Source organism: Gadus chalcogrammus, chromosome 4, assembly GCF_026213295.1.
Source record: "Gadus chalcogrammus isolate NIFS_2021 chromosome 4, NIFS_Gcha_1.0, whole genome shotgun sequence".
In the NCBI taxonomy this organism is placed as follows: domain Eukaryota; kingdom Metazoa; phylum Chordata; class Actinopteri; order Gadiformes; family Gadidae; genus Gadus; species Gadus chalcogrammus.
In genome coordinates this window covers 3,710,045-3,735,362 of record NC_079415.1, presented here as the reverse complement: position 1 = coordinate 3,735,362, position 25,318 = coordinate 3,710,045, and the positions used below count along the sequence as shown (strand labels likewise).

General features: G+C 49.5%; 1 protein-coding gene across 1 annotated transcript in view; it reads right to left on the bottom strand.

Annotated features, from left to right (window-relative positions):
* Positions 1-1,213: 1,213 nt before the first annotated feature.
* rerg (RAS-like, estrogen-regulated, growth inhibitor) overlaps positions 1,214-25,318 on the bottom strand; it is a 29,590-nt gene continuing 5,485 nt past the window's right edge. The window contains exons 3-5 of the mRNA XM_056588106.1: positions 8,073-8,129; positions 4,367-4,440; positions 1,214-2,420 (exon numbers count right to left, since the gene is read on the bottom strand). Coding sequence (XP_056444081.1) covers positions 2,010-2,420; positions 4,367-4,440; positions 8,073-8,129 — 542 coding nt within the window. The 3' untranslated portion in view covers positions 1,214-2,009. The remainder of the gene's footprint in view (positions 2,421-4,366; positions 4,441-8,072; positions 8,130-25,318) is intronic.

Here is a 25,318-nt window from a genome sequence, read left to right as displayed (position 1 = left end):
CATATCAATCACAATAGAAAGGAGCAGTATCAAAATAGCTACATGACAACCGCATGTCGGATACTGTGTCTGTCGATGTCAAAATCCCACCAACTTGGAAACCTGCGTTCTCAAACAATAACAAGACAACCTCTGGTAATCTCGATATAGTCTTTTAATCACAAGCATACAGCTGGTCTGGGTGTCCCAGATGTTACACTGGAACAACATCTCGCTTTAAACAACTTCCTTGTCTCGTGACTTTGGTTTCTGTGCATACCCAGGAGAGCACACCAGTCTATAGGTCGACATTATTGTACATAGTTTACAGTATGAAAGATATGCCAACAGTAAAGAAAATGCTTGGAATGTGGCAAGTAATGATTGACGGAGACGGAAGACCTCCCCCACACCAAACTCTCCCTCCCCCCCTCCCCACCAATCTCTCCCACCCCCCGTCCCCCACCCCCCAAACATTAAACGTGAAACACATTCATTCTTAAGGCCCTACAAATTGGCTCTCAAAGCTACTACTATGGGACTCCCTTGATGAAAAGATGGATAGCGATCTTGGACCCTCGTCTTGGACAAACAAGAGCGAGCCGGGTGCGGGGCTAAGGGTCGGGCGATATGGAGGAATTCATCAGGGGTAATCTTCCCCGGGGATCGTGCACAATAAACAACAGGACCCCATTTACTGTATATCACACATGTTTCCCTTAGGAGTTATACAAACGTTAATCAACTTGAAGTACACGGTTGTTTTCCGCGGTCTTCGTCTTTCAAGCCCTGCGTTTCAGACCTGCCCATTTTAGGGTACTGCTTCTCGTCGTCTTTGGGTCTCTCTCTCTCTCTCTCTCTCTCTCTCTCTCTCTCTCTCTCTCTCTCTCTCTCTCTCTCTCTCTCTCTCTCTCTCTCTCTCCTCTCTCTCTCCTCTCTCCTTCTCTCTCCCTCTCTCTCCTCTCCTTCTCTCCCTCTCCTCTCTCTCTCTCCTCTCTCTCCTCCTCTCTCTCCCTCCCTCTCTCTTCCCCTCTCCTCTCTCTCTCTCCTCTCCCTCCTCTCATCTCCTCCTCTCTCTCCCGGTCTCTCCCCCTCTCCTCCCTCTCTCTCATCTCCTCTCTCTCCCTCTCCGCCTCCGTCTCTCCCCCCTCTCCCTCTCCCCTCTCACTCTCTCCCTCCCTCTCTCTCCTTCTCCTCGTCTCTCCGCTTCCCCTCCGTCCTCTCTCTTCTCTCTCTCTCTCTCTCTCTCTCTCCCTTGCTCCCTCCCTCCCCCCAATTTTTAAAGTGCAAAAGGAATAGACCAGTAGATGGATGTTGTGTCAATGCAATGTATGGAGTTGGTGTTGGTTGGTGTACGGAGTGGATGTACAGGGTGAAATAGAGGTCTTGATGCCAAATGGTAGTACTCATAACACTGCGTATCTACAGCGGTGCTATGGTCAGGATTCTGGGAAATGTAGTTTAAACAAGTCACACCTAAGGCAGCCCATAACGTTGTAAAGCCTTCCAAATCAAACAAAAAAGCTACAAAGAATAACGTGCATGTTATCAATTCACCAATTTCGACGAAAGTCTTCATTGCATGCTGTATGGTCCCAGATGGACTCAATCAAATGTAGTCTGCGGATCAGACGACGGGCTGATTTGTATGGGGTTCAATCGGGAACTTATGATGAAACTTTTGCGCGCTTGGCACAGACAACTGGGCTAACTGCAGCTAGTACTAATCCCTGAGGGCTACTGTAACAAAGTACCTGTATTTGTTTTTATTCTTTATTGTAGTTTCTCTCGCTGTGTTGAATGCGCTGATAGTGAAGGGCAGTTCAGATAGTGTGTGCTTGTGACTCTTTGTTTGTTTAAGAAATAATCGGTCACCCCTTCCACGGCCAAACTATATATAGTCCACGTCGGGGTTCCGACAAAACGCACATCTCTCTCTCTGGTATTTGGCGTTAGTTTTCCATCATGACGGCTGTGGCGGCGGTTCTGCGCCGCGTCGTGCCCCGGGAGGGGGGGAGTGGGGGCGGTCCCTAGCTGCTGATCTTGGTCAGCATCTTGTTGATGGCCTGCTTGACGTGCGTGGTGGAGCTGCGGCGGCGCGCCTTGCCCTGCACGGCCTTGCGTCGCCTCACCTCGCGGCACACCTCGTGGAACGCCTCGGCCACGGCGCCGCCCTCGTCGGCGCACGCCGAGCACTCGTAGAAGGCGCACGCCATCTCGGCGGCCAGCCGCTCGCCCTCCTCCGTGCCCACCTGCCGGGCGTGGTCCAGGTCGCACTTGTTGCCCACCAGCACCAGCGGGACGTTCTTGGGCTTCTTGACGTCCTCCAGCAGGCTTCTGAGCGGCGCCACGTCCTCGAAGCTGCCCCGGTCGGTGATGTCGTAGACGATGATGAAGCCGTCGCCCCAGCGCATGTGGCTCTCCCTCTGCTGGAGGTCCTCCTGGTTACCGGGGGGAAAAAAACGGCAAATGTGAGACATTAGCCCAGGCTGACCTCGTTCTTGAGGGAGGGGGGACTGGAGGGTTAAAGGTGACATTGTGAGAGCGGTGATTAGCCGTTACGAGCCAGTTTGAAAAATCGGCCTCTTGTGACATCACAAGTTGGTGTGTCCACCTAGATGTATGCGGGGTAGATCAGTCTAGCAGCCTTCCCAGTGGACTGCAGCAAACATTGCTCATCTCTCCGTCATACATCTAGGTGGACAGCCCACTTATGATGTCAGAAGAGACCGATTTTCATAACAGCTTGTAACGGCTAATCACACTTGGTGGTATTATATTCCACCTTTTGATGTTAGTGCGCCGCATCGTGATTGTTTGATAATGACGATGAAATAGGTTTAATTTGCTCAGTCGGAAGGGTCTCTCTCTGGAACCTGGTTCTGCTCAAGAGACGTATCGCCTGACACGACCACATGCTGGAGAATGCAGTTACCATGGCAGGTTGAAACCAAACACTCATGTTTAAGTCTGCATGCATGCGGTCACCATGTACTCTGGAGACTAGAGATCTCCGTCACTCTTCAGATCCACTTAAGAGAACAGGCGTTCTGGACGTCCGTGTGCAGCCTCTGTATATGTACCTCTAAGCATGTACTGAGTAATGCCCTTGTGATGTAATCCCTAGTATTCTATCCTCCCTGGTTAAAGAAAACGACGGCTTACTCATCGTCATAGGACTCGTTTGTGTAAGGCTTGTCACTTGTCTTGTAGCATTAACTCCCGCTAAAGCCTGCAAATTCTTATCTAAAGAGGTTGGCTGGAAGCCAGGCATCTTCTCCTGGTTCAGCGGAACGGCCCCGGTTGTCCTGGGAAAGGTTTCGATTGGCTGTGTGGCAGTCTGTAAATCTGAACGGAGGCGGGCAGGGGATTGTCTGACCTCATCGTTATTGGCACAGAAAGCGGAAAGAGAATTTTCTCTTTTTTTTTTTTTTATTTTCTTTTTTTTACTTATTTTCAAATAAATTACCACATTCCTCCTCGAAAGCCAGGCACCGGCTGACATCTGTATACCTGACCGACTTTTGAACCGGAGAATTTACGAGTTACGAAGAGGGGCTCCGGGTCCGCGAGGCGATACTAACACGGAGCGTATGATTGGAGGGGCGCCTGCCTCTTGCATCACTTTCCTGGTTTTGTGTTCTTCATTTTAAACGAGGAATAAAAAAGGTTACAGCCGCAGGGTATGACTTGGTGGTCTCTCCGACGGCACGAGTGGTACAGCCCTGATCTGGTTGCAAGGTGCTACCTGAAGGGATCAGTTCCCGACCCTCCTACTTATTGTATGTTGAACGTCCTAGCTCTGTGTACGCACTTATTGTGTAGCATCCTATCCTACATATCTTTGTTGTATGTGCGGAATGGGTTAACCTAACAATTGTTAGTGTTTGGCACTTTGTTCTATGAACATCCTTACTGTACTGACAGCGATATATTGTTCTTTCTCCTTGTGCATATGAGAAAGATAAGAAAGCAACCCTCTAATGTCGCCAGGAGAACACCTACATGGTAATGCAGCTATAGCTCATTAAAGAGGGAAAACCACACGACCCCTCTCAAATCACGGAGGAACCGGGCAAGACATTAACCATGCTGCCAGGAATGGCATCCCTTTACAATAAGTAATTCAGGCGTCAATTGAGTCTTGGCTTGAACTGGAGTATTTTTATATCCACATTAAGCCATTAAGCCAGCTGAAATGACCTACCTCCACAACCTTTTTATGGGGTGAAAGCCTTTCAAAGCACCGTAACAGTTTTCTTTTGTAATAAAGGTTGACTGACTGAGGATACTCCTTTCTTATTGGAATTCCTCAATCAGGTTGCCACGGCAACGCCAGATAATGACATCCGTCAATGTGATCCATGTTTGTATGAAACGTGCTCACCTGTCCCGCAGTGTCCAGGATCTCCATGGCTACAACCTCGTCGTCAACATTGGCTTGATGGCGATAGGTCGATTCTGTAACACACACACATGCACACAGAAATCCCTCAATAACGGGTTTCCTCCAAAACACCTTGGATCTCAAAACTTGGAATAGATCAAAGCGAATAAAAGTTCGCTTTCACAATATGGTAAAAATTTCCGATGTTTTGTTGTTTTCGTCTAGATTGCGGCCTCTCAAACGGGCCTCTCAGCAGTCGAAGGTCGTGACCACACTCCTCCACTCCAAAGCCCATGTTAATGAAGTGGATTTGTAGAAAAACAAACCGACCATCTGCATCAACACCCAGCGCAGAATCCCCCGCAATCCCCCCCTCATATGGAGGGCTTTCCCTGGGATCCGAAGACCGATCCACAGCCTCACCCTCTGGAAGCCCCCACCTGACCATCCCATCCGCACCTGCACCTCAACTCATCCGTCCTCTTTAAATCTCTCTTTATACGTGTTTTTTATTACTGCGGGAACCAGACATGGTAAATGGACTGCATTTATAAAGTGCTTTCTTGTAACCGGTGGCCACCCAAAGCGCTTTACGGTATCGCCCTATAACATTCACCCATTCATACACGCATTCACACAGCGACGGCGGCGTCTTGACTCGTTGGACTCCTAGCGTTTAGAAACTAAGTTGTGTACGACCGGCCTCGCTGTCCCCGGAGGGGCCCCGCCCACTTGCGGACATAAATCGGGGGCCCTCTTCCCGTACACAAAATGTCATCTGGAGCCCTGGGGGGGGCAGATTTATAGCCCAGGAGCCGCAGGGATGAAAGGGCCATCCGAGCCGGAGCCGGAGCTAGAACGCCGCCCTGGGCCGCCCATGGGACCTCTGCTTCAAACTGTACACACATGCACATGCACACATACACACACATTATATGCACGCATACATTATATGCACGAGCCCACACACGCATTAAATACACACACGCATGCATCATATGCACAAGCATACACGCATGCATTATATGCACACGTGCACACACACACGCATGCATTATATGCACAAGCATACACGCATGCATTATATGCACACGTGCACACACACACGCATGCATTATATGCACAAGCATACACGCATGCATTATATGCACACGTGCACACACACACGCATGCATTATATGCACAAGCATACACGCATGCATTATATGCACACGTGCACACACACACGCATGCATTATATGCACACACACACACATGCATTGTATGCACACATGCACACACACAGTAGGCTACATGCACACGCATTGTATGCACACACACACATACCCCTTAACTGCAGTGACAGCCGGCAGGTTTGGGGTGATTTAGGCAGCACAACCATACACTTTAAAGGGTTTGCATAAAACCCAAACATGTCACGTTCTGGCAGGGAATAAATCATTGTGTTGTGGAGCGAGGGCCGGGGGGGAATGGTGACCGCACACTTGCCAGGAGCCAGGAGGAGTTTCGACGTGGGGGGGGGGGGGTTTCAGCTTTCGACGCCTGCCCATCAACGTCGTCACCTGCCAGGCTTATCCGGAGGACAATCTTTCATTTGGACTGGAATTTGGGTCGGGATTTTCAGTTTTTTTTTTTTATTATTATTATTTTTTTTAACCAGTTACAATTGAGTTTGAACGTCAGGGTTGTTTGACGGCATGTCATGTTTTAAAAAACAAGCGATCACGAATCAGCTTTCCTGTTGCGAAATCGAAAAAAAGTCTGCTCCCTTTCACAGCCTGTGTTACCCTGATGTGCTGCACTAGAACATGCATGTGCCTTGCTCAAGAGCAGGAAACCGATAACAAGAGCGCGCACCATAACGACTGCGTACCCCACACCCCATCCCCGACCGCCACCACCGCGGTCGGTGCGGCAACCGATAAATGCAGCGTGCATGCTGTAAAGCGGGGTTGCAGAGCAGAATTGGGCGGGGATTATCAGATCAGCTGCAATCAGCCTTCGATCGGTCTGACCGCCGAGCTAGGTATGCTGCTCTATGTTGGTTTGCCTCTGTTGAAGGCCGAGAGGTTGTATGAACCGAACACCGTCGGCAGGGACGTTGAATCACTTCCACATGTTTCACTGAAGGTCCGCCGGAGTTGCATTATTCTCTGCATCTGACCGCAGCTGTGAGGCTCCAGCAATAACATGGCACTTATTTTTGGGTAAGCCGCCACAGTGACTGAAGTGCCCGTGATCCAGGCCTCCGGAAATGAATTCTGATACCCTTGTATGTTCCCACAACAATTTCGACATCGACTGAACACTGAAATTGGTTTGAGATGAATACTGAGATTGTGTCTGAACAAGTACCATCGAAGAAATGCCCCCTGAGGTGGCCAGTGGACACTCAGAGTGAGTGTTTGTGTGTGTGTGTGTGTGTGTGTGAGTGTGAGTGTGGGTTTGTTGTACTAAAATAGTCCTCTCAATTCACCTGCACAGTACAGTGCCAGCCTCACTTGGGTATGCAGGAAGCAGGCATGTCCAGTTGTCCACAAGGATGAATAATGCATGAAACTCATTGACCTCCCTGCCACTGCCTTTGTTTCTCCCAATCTCTCGGCACTCGTCCCTAATGGGCCATCAGCATGTCTGGTGAAGTGGCAACAACAACAGCACGGCAACAACTGTAGCACTTCTGCCGCGTGCAGGGAGTGATTCGGCATGTGGCCCAGAAGGTAGATCGGGTTGGCTGGTAACCGGAGGTGTCGAGGTGTCCAAGAGCGAGACGCCTAACCCTAACTGCTCTCGAACCAGCTGGCTGTCGCCTTGCATGGTTGATACCGCCGTTGGCGTGTGAATGTGAGCATGAACGGGTGAATGATAGGCAGTTATTGTGAAGCGCTTTGAGGTCACTGGTTAGAAAAGCGCTATATAAATGCAGTCCATTTACCATTCAGTTAGAATGCCCACAGCGAGCATACAGGGTACAGTGTCACATGGACACTGGACTGCAATGAATGAAGAGGGGGGGGGACTTATCTCTGATTCAACACACAGCCGGCCGGGAAATATTCTACATTCTGACTGCAGAACAGGCCGTCGTCAAGGGCTGGCTATTTCGGTCCCTTGTATACAAAAGATGTGTTATTCACCGATGCTCGTTAATATTGGTTGTGATAATGGCCACGTTGAAACGGCCCTAAAGTCTGGCGTGGCAGTTGATTTGAAGGGAAGGTGGATTAGAGGGAGATTCGTGATAATCTTACTGAATACAATCTATGTTTCTCTATCATGCAGGGTATTATGACAAAGCATATGGTGTCAAGAGGAGGAAATCAGGAAATTAGTTATGACTTAAATGGGTTAAACCATTCAATTATGGCACCCATTTCCCTTGTAATCATCCCTGGAAGAAGGGATCCCACTCTCTGCGTACCTCCTCAAGATTTCCTCCTTTCTAATAAAGGGAGTTTGTTCTTGCCCTCTTGGGGGCTAGGGTCAGGGGGGGTGTCATAAATATATGGCCTGTTAAGCCCTATCAGACTGTACCCGTGATTAGGGGCTATACAAATCAAATTGAACTGAATGACTTGAGGTGGGTCTTTCGTCCCTCGTATTTTCGTAGGAATATCCATAACTTTGTGTGTTGCAGTACTGTAGAAGCGGTCTACATGGCTGTCGTTCTCGGTGTCTCCGTAGAAGAGGAGAAGGTGTTTCTTACCGAGTGTGGGATCGTACTCCCAGATGAAGCGTCTGGTCAGGAATCTCACCACCAGAGCTGAGGACAAAAGAGCAAGCAGGAGGAGATCAGTCTCATGATCACAAAGTAGTTATCCAATCAAAATAATTGGATTTGATGTCGGTGGACTTTTTCTCACAGGATCATTCGGTTTCCAAGTTCTAGTTGGTTTTCTTTGAAGTGCAAATTTATATTTGTTATAGATGGAATATATCCAATAGTAACAGATGATTAACAGATCATTACTTTTAGTCCAACTAACCAAAGACTAAATGTCACTTATGGCACTCTGATAAGATCTTTTAGATCTATTAGAGTACTATGGTCATTGGCTGCTGTATCTCCCTTTCATGGAGTATTGCTTAGTCTTAAACTGATCTGAAATAGATTTGTATTGCTTCAGTCTAAGCGTTGAGGCACACTGACGGTAGAGCAGTGTAAATTCCATGTTAAGAATGGTTGCTGGTTTGATTCCTAGGCGCAGAAAGTACGTGCTAGTACTCCCGCTGGCTTCCTTGCCAGGCGAACACTGCTGCGAGTGTCATGAATGACTGTGTGGGTGTATGAATGCATGAATGAGAGGCGTTCTGTTGATGTTCGTTCCCTGCTCCTCAATGGAGCCGTACGCAACAAGCTTGAATGACGGTCACGAAGTCAGCGGAGATAATATTCCGGATAGAAGGTCAGATTGGTTTTCCTCGTCTGAATCCACGACAGAAGACCCTGACCTGTGTGTGTGTGTGTGTGTGTGTGTGTGTGTGTTGTGTGTGTGTGTGTGTGTGTGTGTGTGTGTGTGTGTGTGTGTGTGTGTGTGTGTGTGTGTGTGTGTGTGTGTGTGTGTGTGTGTGTGTGTGCACGTGCGATTATTATTAAATGTCAAAGCTATTCCAAATCGGTCTATTTACCACACATTCATTCAACTGACGTAGTCGGTTACTTTACAACACTTCAGTGAAGCCCCCCTTGACCCTTTTTGTGCCAGGACATACAACATACAATAATGCTGCAATCCATTTGGATGGTATGCCGGTACGTGCAAGCCGAAAGTTGCAAATCTCCCAATCTTTCTTCCGGCATTTCACTGAGGCATGCCCCCCTTTGGTTCGTCACGCTTTTCTGATACTTCTCGTCAACAAAAATTGCTGCGCCCGTAAGCAGATTTTTTTTCTTTGGATTTGTATCACGTCTGTCCTTTTAATGTTGTGCAATACAATGTAAAGTTGTGTTGTTTGTGTTCGAGCTGGTTTGCTAGGAGCCTAATGTAGCTAACCATAATAAGGGCTAGCCAATGAGAAACGGGAAAGCTACTACGACCAAAAGGGGACGGGCCTCCGCAAATGCCGCAAGAAAGCTGGGAGATTTACAACGTATGACCACACAAATGGTCGTACCATACAAATGGATAACACCATAAGTGCGTACATTAGGTTCCAGGATGTACAACATACAATAAGTGCGTAAGACGGGGTTGTGGTTGGGGTAAAGGGGGAGGATAAGGGTAAGCGCCTCTTACGTTGAACGTCTGGGTGTTGCGTAGACACAACGGTTTCCCCTCCCCAGTCCGGATGTTAATACTTCTTGCGGTTTATCCCGTGGAGCTTTCCCCCCCCCCCTGCTGCTGAATATACAGCTTCCCGCCCGCCAGTAATTGGAATGGAAACGTGTGGCGCCGTCTTATTAAATCCATCAAAGCGACGCCGCGCGTCCCGACGCCTTCCCCGGAGCGGCAGTGTCAGAGCCGGGGAGCGAGGAAACGTTTTCTTTAGAACCGTTGAATTGGAACCGGCCCAAAATATCCACGACAACAATAAGGGATATTTTTTGTTCTTTTGATTTGCTTAACGTGAAAAAACGACCAGGATGACAAAGCACGATATTTGGAGACGCTACATGAAAGAGGGAAAAATCATGCCATGCTTTGAATTTTTTTATTTTTTTTATTTATGTTATAAAAATGTCTTTCTCCCGTTCTGTCGAATAAAATCTTCGTCCTTTCTTATTTTTTTGTTTCGGAGAAGCACTAGATAAACAAAACAGGCCCTCCCTATCAAATACGAAGAACGGAGAAGTAATGGAGTTTGATTTCTGCCCTGTAACAAATAGCCCAGTTCCACCTCCGATGATAACAAGATGACGGCAAACAACCTCTCAGAATCTCCCCCCCTCCACCCCCAGTCCCTCTCTGTCCTCCTCTCAACCCCCCCCCCCCCCCCCCCCCCCCCAACAGCTCCCCTCACCTCCCATCAGCCCTGAGTGCAGGCTGCTAATGGCTCGTAGTGTAGCATAGCCGCGGGGGTGGGGACAATGTGATGCATTGTCAATGCAGAGTAGCCAGAAATCTCTCTCTCTCTCTCTCTCTCTCTCTCTCTCTCTCTCTCTCTCCTCTCTCTCTCTCTCTCTCTCTCTCTCTCTATCTCTCTCTCTCTCTCTCTCTCTCTCTCTCTCTCTCTCTCGCTCTCTCTCTCTCTCTCTCTCTCTCTCTCTCTCTCTCTCTCTCTCTCTCTCTCTCTCTCTCTCTCTCTCTCTCCCTGCCCCCCTCCTCTGTTGGTTGATAATGACCAGAGAAGGTGAGATGATGTCATGGCGTCCGGTGGTGCCCCCCCCCCCAGCCCTTCTCTCGGTTACACGACGCACTCAGGGGCCATGGGCTGTCGCGTGGCTGAGTGGCTCCCAATGGGCCCTGAAGACAGAGAGGCGGGGCCTGAACCAATAGAACATCCATCTTGGGCCTTCCGTTGTTTTCTTTTCCTCCTGAATGTAATTAGTCGGAAAAAAAACCCTGAAGGAAAGGCAGCCATGGTGGTGGCCGGCGTGTGTGCGACACGTTTCATTACGCACACACAAAACCCTGGACGCTAGGCCTTCTGGGTAATGCGTTCGTGGTCTCAGGGAGGGGCGGACCATCGGTCAACGTCCTTCGTCGGCGGCGGCCGTAAGTCTGCCCCCCCCTCCCTCGGTGTGTGTGTGTGTGTGTGTGTGTGTGTGTGTGTGTGTGTGCGTGTGTGCGTGGTTGGAACGATTAGTCTGACGTTACGCAACACACGTCTCATGACGGCCTACTGGGACTCTGCGTGCCGTCTTTTAAAAGTTCAGCGTTTCCTTGGAGATGTTCATATTTAATACATTTCAATGTTTATTTTATTATTTGCACTTTGTGTTCATTAGTGACGTCCCTAGAAAGGTAGTCATCGAAACAACCTTTCAGCCTCGCATTGTCTGTTCTCTTAGTCAGCGGGTACTCAGAAGCTGGTGTGTGTGTGTGTGTGTGTGTGTGTGTGTGTGTGTGTGTGACACTGTGTGTGTGTGACTTGGATTGACTGCGTGTGTGTGAGTGACTTTGTGTGTGTGTGAGTGACTGTGCATGTGACTGTATGCGTGCATGTGCGACAGTGTGTGTCTGTGTCTGTGTGTGAGAGGGATGCGGCTTTCAATTTATTTCTGAAATAACTCAGCCCTTAGCATGGGTGAAGTGGGCCGGTCAAACAGTCAAGGCGTCCATGAGCGAGTTAGTCTCTGTTTACGTGCTTCTGTTTACTCGTTGACGTAGGAAAATAAAGCTTCTCTCTCGCTCTGTCTCTCTCTGTGTTAGTGTTACATTGTGTGTGTGTGTGTGTGTGTGTGTGTGTGTGTGTGTGTGTGTGTTTTGACATTGCCTTGATTTAATTATCATGTACAGAGAGGTTTTTCCTCTAGATCTGCATATTCTAATTAGATGTTCGTTATGCTCATTTATTTTTTCCAATTACGGTCATTTACTTTCTGCTGCAACAGCCTCACTTCTAATCTGGGTTTAATTAACAACACGTACCATAGCTGCAAGCACAAATCGGGTCGATTTAAAATGGGAATCTAATCAAGATTAAGTTCAAATGCTTTAGGTCACGACAATACCACCCCCAAATCAATCATGAATATATGATTTACTACTTACAATAAAGACTTTACTCTGTGCTCTACAAACAATGTCAGAGAAGCGAAAGTGGATCAACAGACTGCTGCCTTGTTTCAACACGTCAACAAACGCACAACCCACACAGAAGATAAACATTTCCTCTCATACTCCTTCGCCTGTCAGATTGCTCAACGGCAGGGATGAGGGGGCACCGACACACTTATTAGGCACCCTTTACACCAACGCAAACCCGGTGCTGGTTCAGTGTTGGTTCTACAGACCAACTACCAAAGAACCAGCTTGACTTTCCAAAGTCTTTAGGGCCAGAGTAGAGCCACGTCAATGTGTCGAAGCATTCAACCCCGCTGTCCTAGCAACGCGTCAGGAGGACGTTAAAATTAACGCTAACCGTCACTAGACGTCAATGTCTCTTGATTGTGGAATATTATAAAAAATAATAATAATTAACGCGCCAGGATGTTCAAATTAACGTGTTAAAATTACGCTAACGCAGTACTAGACGTCACTGGTTCTTGTTTCTGGACCAGCGTGGAGTCGGTGCTGAGTTGGAACCTGTTTGTCTGGCCCGGAGCCAGGATTAGTTACGTGGAAAAGCCGAGAACTGGCCCGAGATTGGCACTGGCTCCGAACCAGCCCTGGGACCGCGTTGGTGGAAACGGGGAATGTGTCAGTCAGGAGTTACGGGACGTCGGGAATCAAACCCAGATTTATTTTCCTACGAGACTGCCATCCCCGAAACCCACACACCTCCCTGGCCCCGGCTCCGCGCCACAACACGCCAATGTCCCGACAAACACGCTAATCACATTAGAGATAACGAGGCCGCGCAATCAAAACACGAGCAATTAGCGCCACTTCGAGCTCGGGGTCCCGTTTGAAGCCCCCCCCCCCCCCCCCTAGCCTCAGACAGACACCTGTGGCTCCTGGGTGCCTGTCTGCCCACCTACGCGCCCCCCCTGCCGGGCCGAGGGGTGGGGGGGGGGGTGGGGGGAAGCCCTAGCTATTGTTCTCATGTCTCGTCCTGTCAAGCCACACAACGTGTCCGGAGAGCTTAACGCGGCCCAGACCCGGGACGCTGGCTGAGGACCCGGTTGGGGCCACCTCCCAGGGTCCACCTGAGGGTCAGCCGGTTGTTCCGTCGCGGGCGGGAGAATGGCTCCTTTCTTCGGCGTGAGGCTCGTTGGGGCGGGTTGTAAGGTGAAGCCAGTGTGGGCGCTGCTCTGGGAACGCGTCGGGCTTCTCCTCCGAACTCTGGGACTCGTTCTTTTTCACTCTTGTTTACCAGCACAAACAAACAGGAAACAAGACCATTTTCCTCTCTCTTGAGTTCAAAGGTTCTGGGAGGAGATCTTGTGTTGGAAACTTCTCACCGCGGTACGGAGAGGGAAGTCGCCCGCGCTGCCGATACATTTGAATACCGCTTCTCATTCCGAAGCAAACACCGTCCACCGCAAAAGGTATCGATGTCGTCCGCTCTGATTGGCTCGGCCTTTCAGAGCGTGTCTCATCCGCATGGATAAGCTTGTGGAGGAAGCGTCTCTGTAACAACACTTCCTCTGTGGTTTGACGTCTGCCCCGGGCTGTGATAACGCTGCGCAGCAATGGCGTCACACTGTGATGGCCCCAACGTCTTGTTTCTCCGTGTGAGCGACCAGAGGGCCTGGCACTCCGATCGAGGACGTGACCGCCGGCATACAGCGCTCCGTTGGGCTGTAAATATAGCCGACCACTTCCTGTGGGATAGAGGTCGCCTACCTCTGTTGATCGGTCTGGCTGTCTGTCGCTCTGTGTGTGTTTCCATCACTGTCTGTCTGTCTCCCACTCTTGGTCCGTCTGTCACTCTCTCTCGGTCTGTCTGTCTGTTGCTCTGTGTGTGTGTCTCTCTCTCTCTCTCTCTCTGTCTCTCTCTCTTACTCTCCCTCTGTCCGTCTCTCTCTCCCTCTCTTTCTCTCTCTTGCTCTCCCTCTGTCTCTCTCTCTCTTTTTCTTGCTCTCTCTCTCTTGCTCTCCCTCTCTCTCTAACTTGGTCTCTGTCTCTCTCCCTCTCTCTTTCTTGCTCTCTCTCTCTTGCTCTCCCTCTGTGTCTGTCTCTCTTTGCGTCTGTCTCTCTCTGTGTCTCTGTCTCTCTCTTGTGTGTCTCTCTCTGTCTCTCTGTCTGTCTCCATGTGACACAAGTCTCCAATGTTGTTCTGGGAAACGCCTTCCCAGAATGCCTCTCACCACTCCAGTATGTAACTATGTTGACAGTTGGTTGGCGTTGATACAATTTCCCGATAAATAAATGAGGAATCTGGAAATGATGCCTGCTGATTCCTATAAAACCTACCGTGCCATTCCCACTGCCAAGATCCACCTCTGCCAAGTCCAGGGCTGAAGGCGCCCATATTTGTATTTATTATGACATGCGCCCATATCTATTTCAGCGGGCATTTAAATAGCCCTATTCATGAGACGGTGTGTGAAGAGATTATTCAACCATTGGGTTTATTAGAGGGACAGGTTGGCTCTCATTTACATTTGGGGCATTTAGCACTCACATTTTTTCGAAAGGAAATTACAATAAGTCAAAACATTCAGTACAGTTGTCAGAAGAAAGAGGAAAAACAATACATCAATGCCGTTACAGTAAGGATGTTAATTGTGCCAAGCACTAACAATCACTAGGTTAACCCATTCCCCGTATACAACAAAGATAGCTAGGATAAGATGCAACAAGATGTAGTTCTATTTTTAAGTGGCAGGATGTACAACATACAATAAGGGCGTACATTAAGTGCCAGGACGTTCAAGCAGGACGAGAGACCATCCCTGCCCCCCTCAGGGATGGTCTCTCGTCGGAGAGGTCTCTATGCAGGTCAGAGACGTAAGCTGCAGTGAGTTGTCCCCCCCCATCCCCAGATCAGATTGCCTCGCCTTTCAACGGTCCCATTTAGCCGTGTCCACGGGACAAGCTGTAAAGGAGGACAAGCCGGCACTTATCCCCCCCCCCCCCCCCTCCCTGTCATCTCCCGGCCCGGGACCCCATCTCCACGGCGATCCCAACGCAAAGGAACACCGACACTACAGCACACGGCAACACTACGACACACGGCAACACTACGACACACGGCAACACAGCAACACACGGCAACACTATGACACACGGCAACACTACGACACACGGCAACACTAGGACACACGGCAACACTAGGACACACGGCAACACTACGACACACGGCAACACTACGACACACGGCAACACTACGACACACGGCAACACTACGACCCATGGCGACACACGGCAACACTAGGACACACGGCAACACTAGGACACACGGCAACACTACGACACACGGCAACACTACGACACATGGCAACACTACAACCCACGGCAACACTACGACACACGGCAACACTACGACCCACGGCAACACTACGACCCACGGCAACACTACGACACATGGCAACACTACGACCCACGGCAACACTACGACACACGGCAACACTACGACACACGGCAACACTACAGCACACGGCAACACTACATCACACGGCAACACTACAACAACACTACAACACACAGCAACACTACAACACCACAACCCACGACAACACTACAACACACGGCAACACTACCACACACAGCAACACAAACCAACATTGCAACACACACCAACACACACCAACACTACAACACACACCAACACAAACCAACACTACAACACACACCAGCCAGGGCCAGATAACGCACCAACACTACAACACACACCAACAAAAACCAAAACTACAACACGCACCAGCCAGGGCCAGATAACACACACCAACACTGCAACACACACTCTGTGGGCTGATAACACGGAGCGGAAACCCACAGCGGAGGGTCCCGGTTACCGGTGGGTCGTATCTCGCTAATGAGACCAGCTGGCCCCCAACGAGATGATTAGCAATTAGTGGCTGATGGGAAATCAGATAGTTTGGGACGGCTGCCAGGAAGCCTTCGTAGCACGGGCATCACGACACAACGCAACACAACGCTAAGGCGTTCCTCCGCGGGGAATTCGGCGTTCCCAGGTTGTACCGGGGGGGGGGGGGGGGGTCGTAGCGCCCCCCCCCCCGAGTCAACAGATCGCTGTCTCTGATTCCAATGCAAACAACAGCCTCAGAGGAGGAACGCCCACCTTCTCTCTCCCTTTAGCTCCTTATCTCAATCCAACTCTCTTTTTTTCTCTCGCTCGCTCTCTGTCTCGCTCTCTATCTCGCCATCTGACTCTCTCTCTCTCTCTCTCGCTCGCTCTGGCTCTCTCTCGCTCGCTCTGGCTCTCTCTCTCTCTCTCTCTCTCTCTCTCTCTCTCTCTCTCTCTCTCTCTCGCTCTCTCTTGCCCTCTCTCGGTGTCTCTCCACTCTCGCTCGTGCTCTCCGTTTTAAAGTCTGTGTACTGTTAACGTTCACCCTGTGACAATATGTCCGCCTGATTGTTATTCCTGCTCTCGCCTCGGGGCAACACTACGATAAATAAAACCGCAATCAAACCGTCAAGCGGCGCGGAGAGACGCCCCTGCTTGTGCGCAAAAACTAAACGGGTACATGCATAAAACCCTGTTACTGCGAGTGCTTTTGACTCTTCAGGTTCGTTAAAGGGCCCCGGGGCCGGCAGGGGCCCGTGTTGACGGATCGACCGGCTGTTTTAAAAGGCCCCGCCAGTCGCGGTGATTTCGCATCAGTAAGATCAAATCAATTGTGTTCACAGCATGCCCTCAGAAACATCCAACCCTGTTCCCTTATCTACCCGGTTGCCATGGTGCTAAACGACCTTCAATTAGCCGAGCGACTGTTTTGATGCAGGGACTAAAACACACCTGGAGGGGGTCTTTCAAATTAGGGGGTTTGTTTAGATCCCATTTGGAAGCCACTCCAATACACTCTGGATTCCTCCGTTCTTGATGAATAGAATGCTACATTCTAAAATTTGGCGTTTGATAAGCTTTTGGTTTCCGACTCTGTATGTCACACCACAGTTCTGTTGCTGCCCTGTCTTCCTCAGTGTAACCTTGTGTGTCCCATCTGGAATTGAAACTGCAGCCTCGCTGATAAACAATTGTCAGTCATGTTTTTGGAATCCTTGGCAAACAAAGTCGGTCGGTAAATTCGAGGTTCGACGCCAAATGAACGACCGGTGTCTTTTCCCCGTGTAATTGATGACGATATCGTCGAAGACTACGCAACTTTAACCGTGAACCTGACACGCATCCTTCTCCCAACACAACTCCCATTCACGTCTCTTAACCCAAACAAAATTTAGGAATAATAAACCCAGGAATACTTCGCCCTGAGGCTGACGATCCTCATAATGGTTTTGGGAAGCGGTTTTCGCAGCATTGTCTAGACTCTGAAGGGACCGGGCCGCGCCTCTCCGTCAATATCAAGTTTTGCTTTTAACTTCTGGGAGTTTCCCAAGGCAAGGCTGGGCGAGGCCGTCTCTCCACTCGCTGAACCGACCGCAACGACCGAGACACAATAGGGGAGAGAGATGAGGGGGGGGAGAGGGGGAGGGATGTGGTGGCTCACCCCAGGGGTCCTTGTTAAATAGGACACCGAGGGAGGCTATCATTTCCCGCACACCTCCGAGGCAGCGGAGAGACGGGAGCTGAGAGCGGGGCTATTAGAGGAATTGAGTTTCGCGAAATTGGTGGCGGTGGTGCTACTAGTGTGTGTGTGTGTGTGTGTGTGTGTGTGTGTGTGTGTGTGTGTGTGTGTGTGTGTGTGTGTGTGTGTGTGTGTGTGTGTGTGTGTGTGTGTGTGTGTGTGTGTGTGTGTGTGTGTGTGTGTGTGTGTGTGTGGGGGCAGCAGTGTATGAATTACACCACAGACCCAAAAAAGGTGCTCCAGTTTCTGAATTAGCAAGCCACCGGACTACTGTACAATGACACAAAAGGCCTTTTGTTCAGCCCTGTGTCCTACCATTTAAAGAGCCGTTTAACAACAACGACGTCAACCTTTCAGTTAGCTTCAATGCCTGGAGAGAGAGAGAGAGAGAGAGAGAGAGAGAGAGAGAGAGAGAGAGAGAGAGAGAGAGAGAGAGAGAGAGAGAGAGAGAGAGAGAGAGAGAGAGAGAGAGAGAGAGAGAGAGAGAGAGAGAGAGAGAGAGAGAGAGAGAGAGAGAGAGAGAGAGAGAGAGAGAGAGAGAGAGAGAGAGAGAGAGAGAGAGAGAGACGTCGGTTTGAGTGTATTTTGATCAAGAGTCAAATTGTCAGTGAATTTGTGGCCGTTCGGTTACACAGGCATTGAAGCTAACTGAAAGGTTGACGTCGTTGTTAAATGGTAGGACACAGGGCTGAACAAAAGGCCTTTTGTGTCATTCTACACTAGTCCGGTGGCTTGCTAATTCAGAAACTGGAGCACCTTTTTTGGGACTGTGGTGTAATTCATCGATCGATCGAAGCAGAACCGTGTTTCAAAGCCGTCTCGTGAAGACCGATCGATCGATCGATCTTGACGAGACGGCTTTGAAACGCGGCTCTGCTTCTGTACGGTTCGGAAAAGTTCAGGTGTTCGAGCGTCGAAACCTTTTTCAATCTGTTTTGTTTTCGTCTCATTTTCCGGTAGGACGGAACCACTATAGCGCCCCCCCGGGGCCGTGTTTCTGACACACAGACAGCAGACCCTGACCTCACCTGTTAGGATGAACGACAGGGGTGGGAGCAGGTGATTACTCACAGCACCCCGACGGAGAGGAGGAGTGTGTGGTGGGGGGGGGGGGAGAGAGCAGGCTGGAGCCAGCGGACAGCGAGCGCAGATGGATGAATGCGTCTAAGAATAGCCACAAAGGACGAAGGTATAAAATAGGAGAATCTGCGAGGCGCCCACCTTCCTGTCAGCCGGCGGCGCGGACGGTGTATTCGGAGAGGAGAAGCGTGACGTAGGTGGCCTTCGCGAATCTGACGGATAAAAGTGTGGCGAGTGGACATCCTGTTCTTTTCTCCTGGACTAGAAAGGCGCCGCTCTTGGTGAGAGAGAGAGAGAGAGAGAGGGCGAGCGGGGGAGACTCATGGAGACGGAGAGAAGGTTTAAACTTTGGTAACTCAAACCTTGGAAAAGACTAGTGTCAAAGCTATCTCTGTTGTATACGGGGAATGGGTTAACCTAGTGATTGTAGGTGCTCAGCCCTTGGTTCTATGTACCAACAGCGATATGTTTGTTGTTTCTCCTTCTTCTGACAAGTGTCCTGATTGTAAGTCGCTTTGGATAAAAGCGTTTGCTAAATGCCCCTAAATATAAATGTAAATGTAAACCTTAGAACCCAGAATAACTCAAACACCGAGCGACGTATTCTGGCAATCGGAGGGGTGAACGCCGAGATCAATACACTTCCACATCGTGGACTTGCACTGACGCAGTCTCTTGAGTGGGATTCGCTGGTGAGCTCAGTAGCACTTGTTGCTAAACACACGCTCGAGGCCTGCGAAGAACGACAAACTCGACGGCCACTCCCTGCATTTATCTCGCCCGGTTTTTCAGACCGTTTGCATTATTCTCTCGCCACTGATTATAAATGGCAGTTTCAAATTTCAAGCAGGAACATTGAGTCTCACCACGCCCCCCTGCATCATTCAAACCCTCAATCACGCAAAACTCTCCCACGCTGGGGGTGAGGGTGGGGGTGAGGGGGGGTGGTCATTTTGGCTCAACCAAACAGCAAGTGGTACTCTCACCGAGATGGTTCCAGAATGTTGTTCCTGTACCTAGCGCTTAGCTCAGCATCCAGCGATTAGCTCTGCACCTAGCGCTCATATCTGTAGCTAGCGCTTATATCTGCAGCTAGCGCTTGGCTCTGCACCTAGCCCTTAGCACTTAACCTAGTAGTTACCTCGGCACCTAGCAGTTGGCTCTGCACCTAGCGCTTAGTTCGGCCTCTTGCCTTCCTTCCTTGTCATATGAAAGAATGTTTGGATTTTTCTTATTTGCGTCATTTGGCATTCAAACGGTTGGAGTGCAGACGTCACTAGAAAGGACATTTTGAATAAAAAAGGGGAAGAGGCGAAAAATAAAACGGCAAGGGTGACCATAAAACATGATCTAGCTCTGCTTCTATCACCAACAAGCCGAGTTCAAAGAAACGGCGAAACCTCATATACCGTGATAAAGGGTGAGGTCTGTAAGTACAAAAGGTTATATCAAGTACAAGCGCCAGGACCAACTTACATGTTTTGCTTTTCTCAACAATAAATGCCTTCAATTTCCTTCTGGGCGATGCCTGCGCCTCCCCACAGCAGGGAGAACAGAGGAATCCAGAGGACACTGGACGGCTTCCAGATGTGAACTGAATGAAACACCTGATTTTATCCAGGTGCGTTTCAGTCCCGGCATCCAATCAGTCGCTCGGCTAATTGGAGGTCGTTTAACGCCATGGCAACAGGGGTCGATGTTTCTGATGGCTTGCTGTGAACATGATTGATTTGATGTTACGGATGATTTATGTGTGTGTGGGGTGTGTGTGTGTGTGTGTGTGTGTGTGTGTGTGTGTGTGTGTGTGTGTTCCAGCATATGAACAAATACATGGATACATCAACGATGGTACCAGGTTATAACTATAGTACATGACTAGGTAATACTTTGCCATACATTCAAGTACTGTCTCAATAGTTTTACATTTACAGACTTCAGCCCCAAAGACGTATTAATATACATCTGGAAGACACAACAACCCTCGTCCACCATTTTGTGCACACCTATTCCACCGTGTCCATACATTAACGTCGTCATGGCGACACAAACACTCTAATAGCCATGCACACTCAAAAACAACACACTCCCGGACACTTTGCTGCCTTTGTTCGTCGTCTTATCAGGAGAGAGAATAATTGAGGCCGCTGAATGGTCCTCCACATGACTCACGGCCGGTGCCCAAATGACCAGCTAACCATGGAGAGAGGTATCAAGGAGGTATTCAGATCCCTTCCACTGATTTAGTCTCTCTCTCTTTCTCTCTCTCTCTCTCTCTCTCTCTCTCTCTCTCTCTCTCTCTCTCTCTCTCTCTCTCTCTCTCTCTCTCTCTCTCTCTCTCTCTCTGTCTCTTCCCCCCCCCCCCCCCCCCCCCCCTCTGGGTTTAGTCCTCAACCCAGCGGTGAGCTTCCTGCAGTGAGATAGCTCCGTCCTTTGCCCTTTTGTTCATCGTCAGTCACGTTGGATAAAGAAAGCCCCTGGTACAACAGAAGGACCCGTGTGTGGCCCTGTGCTCCCGGACGTTAATCGACTTAGCATAAAACCCCTCATAACAGAACGGTAACTGGGCTCAGGGGAGTGGAGTGCTTCTGCTTCGAGCCCCGATGTCTCCATTCTACCTGTCGGTGTGTTGTACGGTAAATGGACTGCATTTACGTAAGGCTTTTCTAACTAACCAGTGGCCACTCAAAGCACTTTACGATATTGCCTCACGTTCACCCGTTCACGCACACATTCACACACCGACGGCGGCGTCAGCCATGCAGGGCGAAAGCCAGCTCGTCGGGAGCAGTCAGGGGTTGAGGTGATTTGCTCAGGGACACCTCGACACTCAGCTAGGAGGAGCCGGGGATCGAACTAGCGACCTTCCGGTTACCAGCCAACCCGCTCTACCTCCTGAGCCCCAAGTCGGCCGTTAGATCCCTAAACCTCGCTGCAAGTGGCTGTGGATAAAAGCGTCTGCTAAGTGACTTACTGGCCGTCGGATACGAGCATGACCTCCGTCTTCATGTCAGGGAGAACCCAAACCAGAGCAGCGCCGCAGAGAGGAAGGGGATTATGAATACTATTATTATTATTGTCATGATGGTTTGAGTTGTGTCGTGCGCGAATGGAACAGATGTAGGGAAGATGTGCACGGAGCACACATGTGCACGCTTCATTCACCACGGAAGCGTCTGTACTCTGCGGAACGTCAGATGTCATCACTTTGAGTCATTTCTCACCGTGTGTGTGTGTGTGTGTGTGTGTGTGTGTGTGTGTGTGTGTGTGTGTGTGTGTGTGTGTGTGTGTGTGTGTGTGTGTGTGTGTGTGTGTGTGTGTGTGTGTGTGTGTGTGTTCTGAGGAGTATGCGTGGGTGTGTGTGTGTGTGTGTAAGTATAATAGGAAGTTTATCCATGGGTATCAACTGATATACGATCAGTTAACAGAAATGGTGGACAGCACAGAGGATGAATAGGCCGTCAGGGAATTATTACCCTCAACCTCGTCTTAAAATAACCAAAGGGACCCCTTAGATTAACTGCCACTACCCACGTTTCCTGAGAACAGTCTTCAAATGCGTAATATATCTTTCAATTGCGTAATATATCTTTAGAGGGGGTGTTATGTTGATCCGGAGGTAAAGAGTGTTGACTGGTAACCAGAACGTTGCTACTTTTATCCCTGGCTCCCGAGTGTCGAGGTGACCCTGAGCAAGGCACCTCACCCCGACTGCTCCTGGCGAGCTGGCTGTCACCTTGCGTTGTTGACACCGCTGATGGTTTGTGAATATGTGTACGAACGGGTGAATGTGAGGCAGTATTGTAAACTTTGAGTTGCCACTGGTTAGAAAATGGCTGTATAGATGCAGGCCATTTACCTTTGAGATATAACTCTGTGCTTGGCTGGAACAAACTGAGAAGACAACACAATAACTCTTTGGAACGGAAAACGGCGCTCTCTCGTCAGAAGTGGGCCCTCCATCTTGGATAGTGCCAAGTACTGTTCAAACCCGAGAGGGAAGTGACTCATTTCTGCTATGTGACACAAATAAATGTTGGAGGGACTTGAGAATCAATGATTGTTTTAAATGCCAAATTTGACCAAAGGTTTGTGTGTGTTCAAACCTGGAGACCATATCAAGTATCTGGGCTAAGAAATAAATATGGACGAGAAAGTCAAACCGATCACTGGATTAAACCCAAACGTAACCAACAAATCACCTTCTAACAGCTGACCAGGTCTGAAATCTCAACAGCCAATTATAATCCAAGACCCTAGACGTGCTGCACTCTCCCTGCTACACGACTTTGATCGTTCACAGTGACTGCATGGTCGTTACCGGCTCCTTAGGTTCCTCAGCTATACCATAGGCCTGGTGCTTATTCAAACTACTTGGATCCTGTCTGCTTTAAGCCCTGGTGTTTATTCAAACAACCTGGATCCTGTCTACTTTAAGCCCTGGTGCTCACTCAAACCACATGGATCTTGTCTCCTTTAAGCCCTGGTGCTAGTTCAAACAACATGGATCTCGTCTGCTTTAAACCCTGGTGCTTATACATTCAACATGGGTCTTCTCTGGTTCAAGCCCTGGTGCTTATTCAAACTACCTGGATCTTGTCTGCTGTAAGCCCTGGGGCTTGTTCATTCAAACAACATGGATCTTTGCTGGTTTAAGCCCTATGCCTGTCCCATACACTCTATTTATCTGCAAACTCTCTGAAAGCATTTCCGACCAACTTAAGCCCTCCAAACCCCCTCTGTCCTTCTTGAAACACTCACTTACTTTCCGCTGCTTGAAAAGTAAAACTTTATATGAATGAATTACTTAAGATAATTAGTCGTTAGAAGCAATCAAAAATTGGCCACGCACGCACGCACGCAGACACGCACACACACACAGACACGCACACGCACACACAAGAGTGCTGTATCCACAGTAGCGGTATACTTTTGATTTCGACCTTGAGGCTCCATCTAAGATGAAAGCCCCAGCGATGGACAGAGCTATTCCCGTGTGGCTCTGTGTTAACACATTGATTAGCATGCCGCTGCAGCAATCAGAACAAACGCGTGGGAGTTTGTGCCCGACAAGTTAAGCGAGTCACTCAGGCATTCTTGATAATGGAAAATAAGTGGCCAATTCTCTTTGACTATACAATGGGTAGGAGCCTGCAATGACTCCCGCTCCACGCACATGTAAAAGGCGTCGTGAAAGCATGCAGGGATAGATGACGCCTTCATATTCTGCAACATACTGTTGGCTACATCCTTCTACTGACTCAAAGGACTCCTCAGTAAGCTACTAGTGCTAATGATGGCTGGTTTACCGTCATAGGATCCACAGGTTTCTGGAGCGATGTCGAGAACTCAATCAATCTTGGATTTAAAAGCCAATCTTGGATTCAATGAAATTGTATTTGTATAGCCCTTAATCACCGGTACAGTCTCAAAGGGCTTAACGGGTCATATTTCGATGACACTCACCTGACCCAAAACCCCCTTAATTAGCAAGGAAGAAATCTTGAGAAGGCACGCAGAGTGGGTGATCCCTCCAGGGATGATCACGAGTGCAATGGGTGCCATAATTGACGTACATACGTACACGGCAAACATTCAAAATCAGTAATGGGGGGAGGGGGGGGGGGGGGGGGGGCGGCAGGTTAACCATGAGGAGAGTCCAGACATTCAGTTCTCACAAGCCTGACGTTGAAGCCCAAAGAACGGGAAGCATTTGGAAACATCTGAGAGAAGAAGCTCTTCAAGGTTGAGGTTGAAGAAATGTGAAACCTGTGTTTCTCTCAGATGATCACCCCCCCAAGCAGGCTCCCAACTGGTGCTGGATCGTGTAGAGACCAGGGTGCCCGACCCCCACCAAGAAAGGCACCGGGTTCGATTCCCTAACGTCCACAGCCGACCTTTCCGGCATTATTGATTCAAATCTTGGGATTACCCCGTACCCTGTTCCCCATTGTACGAGGAGTGACATCAAACACGATTGCTTTCACATTAAGCCGGCTGCCTGATGTTTTAAGGACCCGGAGGATGAGTTGAGCGCCACAGAGGTGCATTGTGGGTTGTTTACTTTAATTGGATCTGGAAGTGCGCTCCGCGCGGCACACGTCTTCTCCACTAAAAGCTTTCGGCTGATAGATTCCCAGTCCGACGCACTACTTAGGGAATCAAAAAGAGCTCCCCACATCAGAGGAGCAGCATAATACCGGCACTTATGATGATGTGTTGAGATGATGAAATCTATTTCTGTTCATGCCTACCAGCTCAGTGGCCTCCTCCCTGTGGATATCCCGCCGAAGATAACAGCGACCCAATAATATGCAGTATTAGTTCCTGTGTTATTGGCTGTCACGATCCAAGATTCAGCTCCGTCAAAACCTCATTATTAAATGACGTAACCGGGCGTAATCGTAGGGGCGGCATGTCGCTCAGGAGGTAGAGCGGGTTGGCTGGTAACTGGAAGGTTGCTGGTTCGAGTGTCGAGGTGCCCCTGAGCAAAACACCTCACCCTCACTGCTCCCGACGAGCCGGATGTCACCATGCAAGGCTGACACCGCCGTCGGTGTTTGAATGGGTGCTTGAATGGGTGAGTGTGAGGCAGTATTGTACAGCGCTTGGCCACT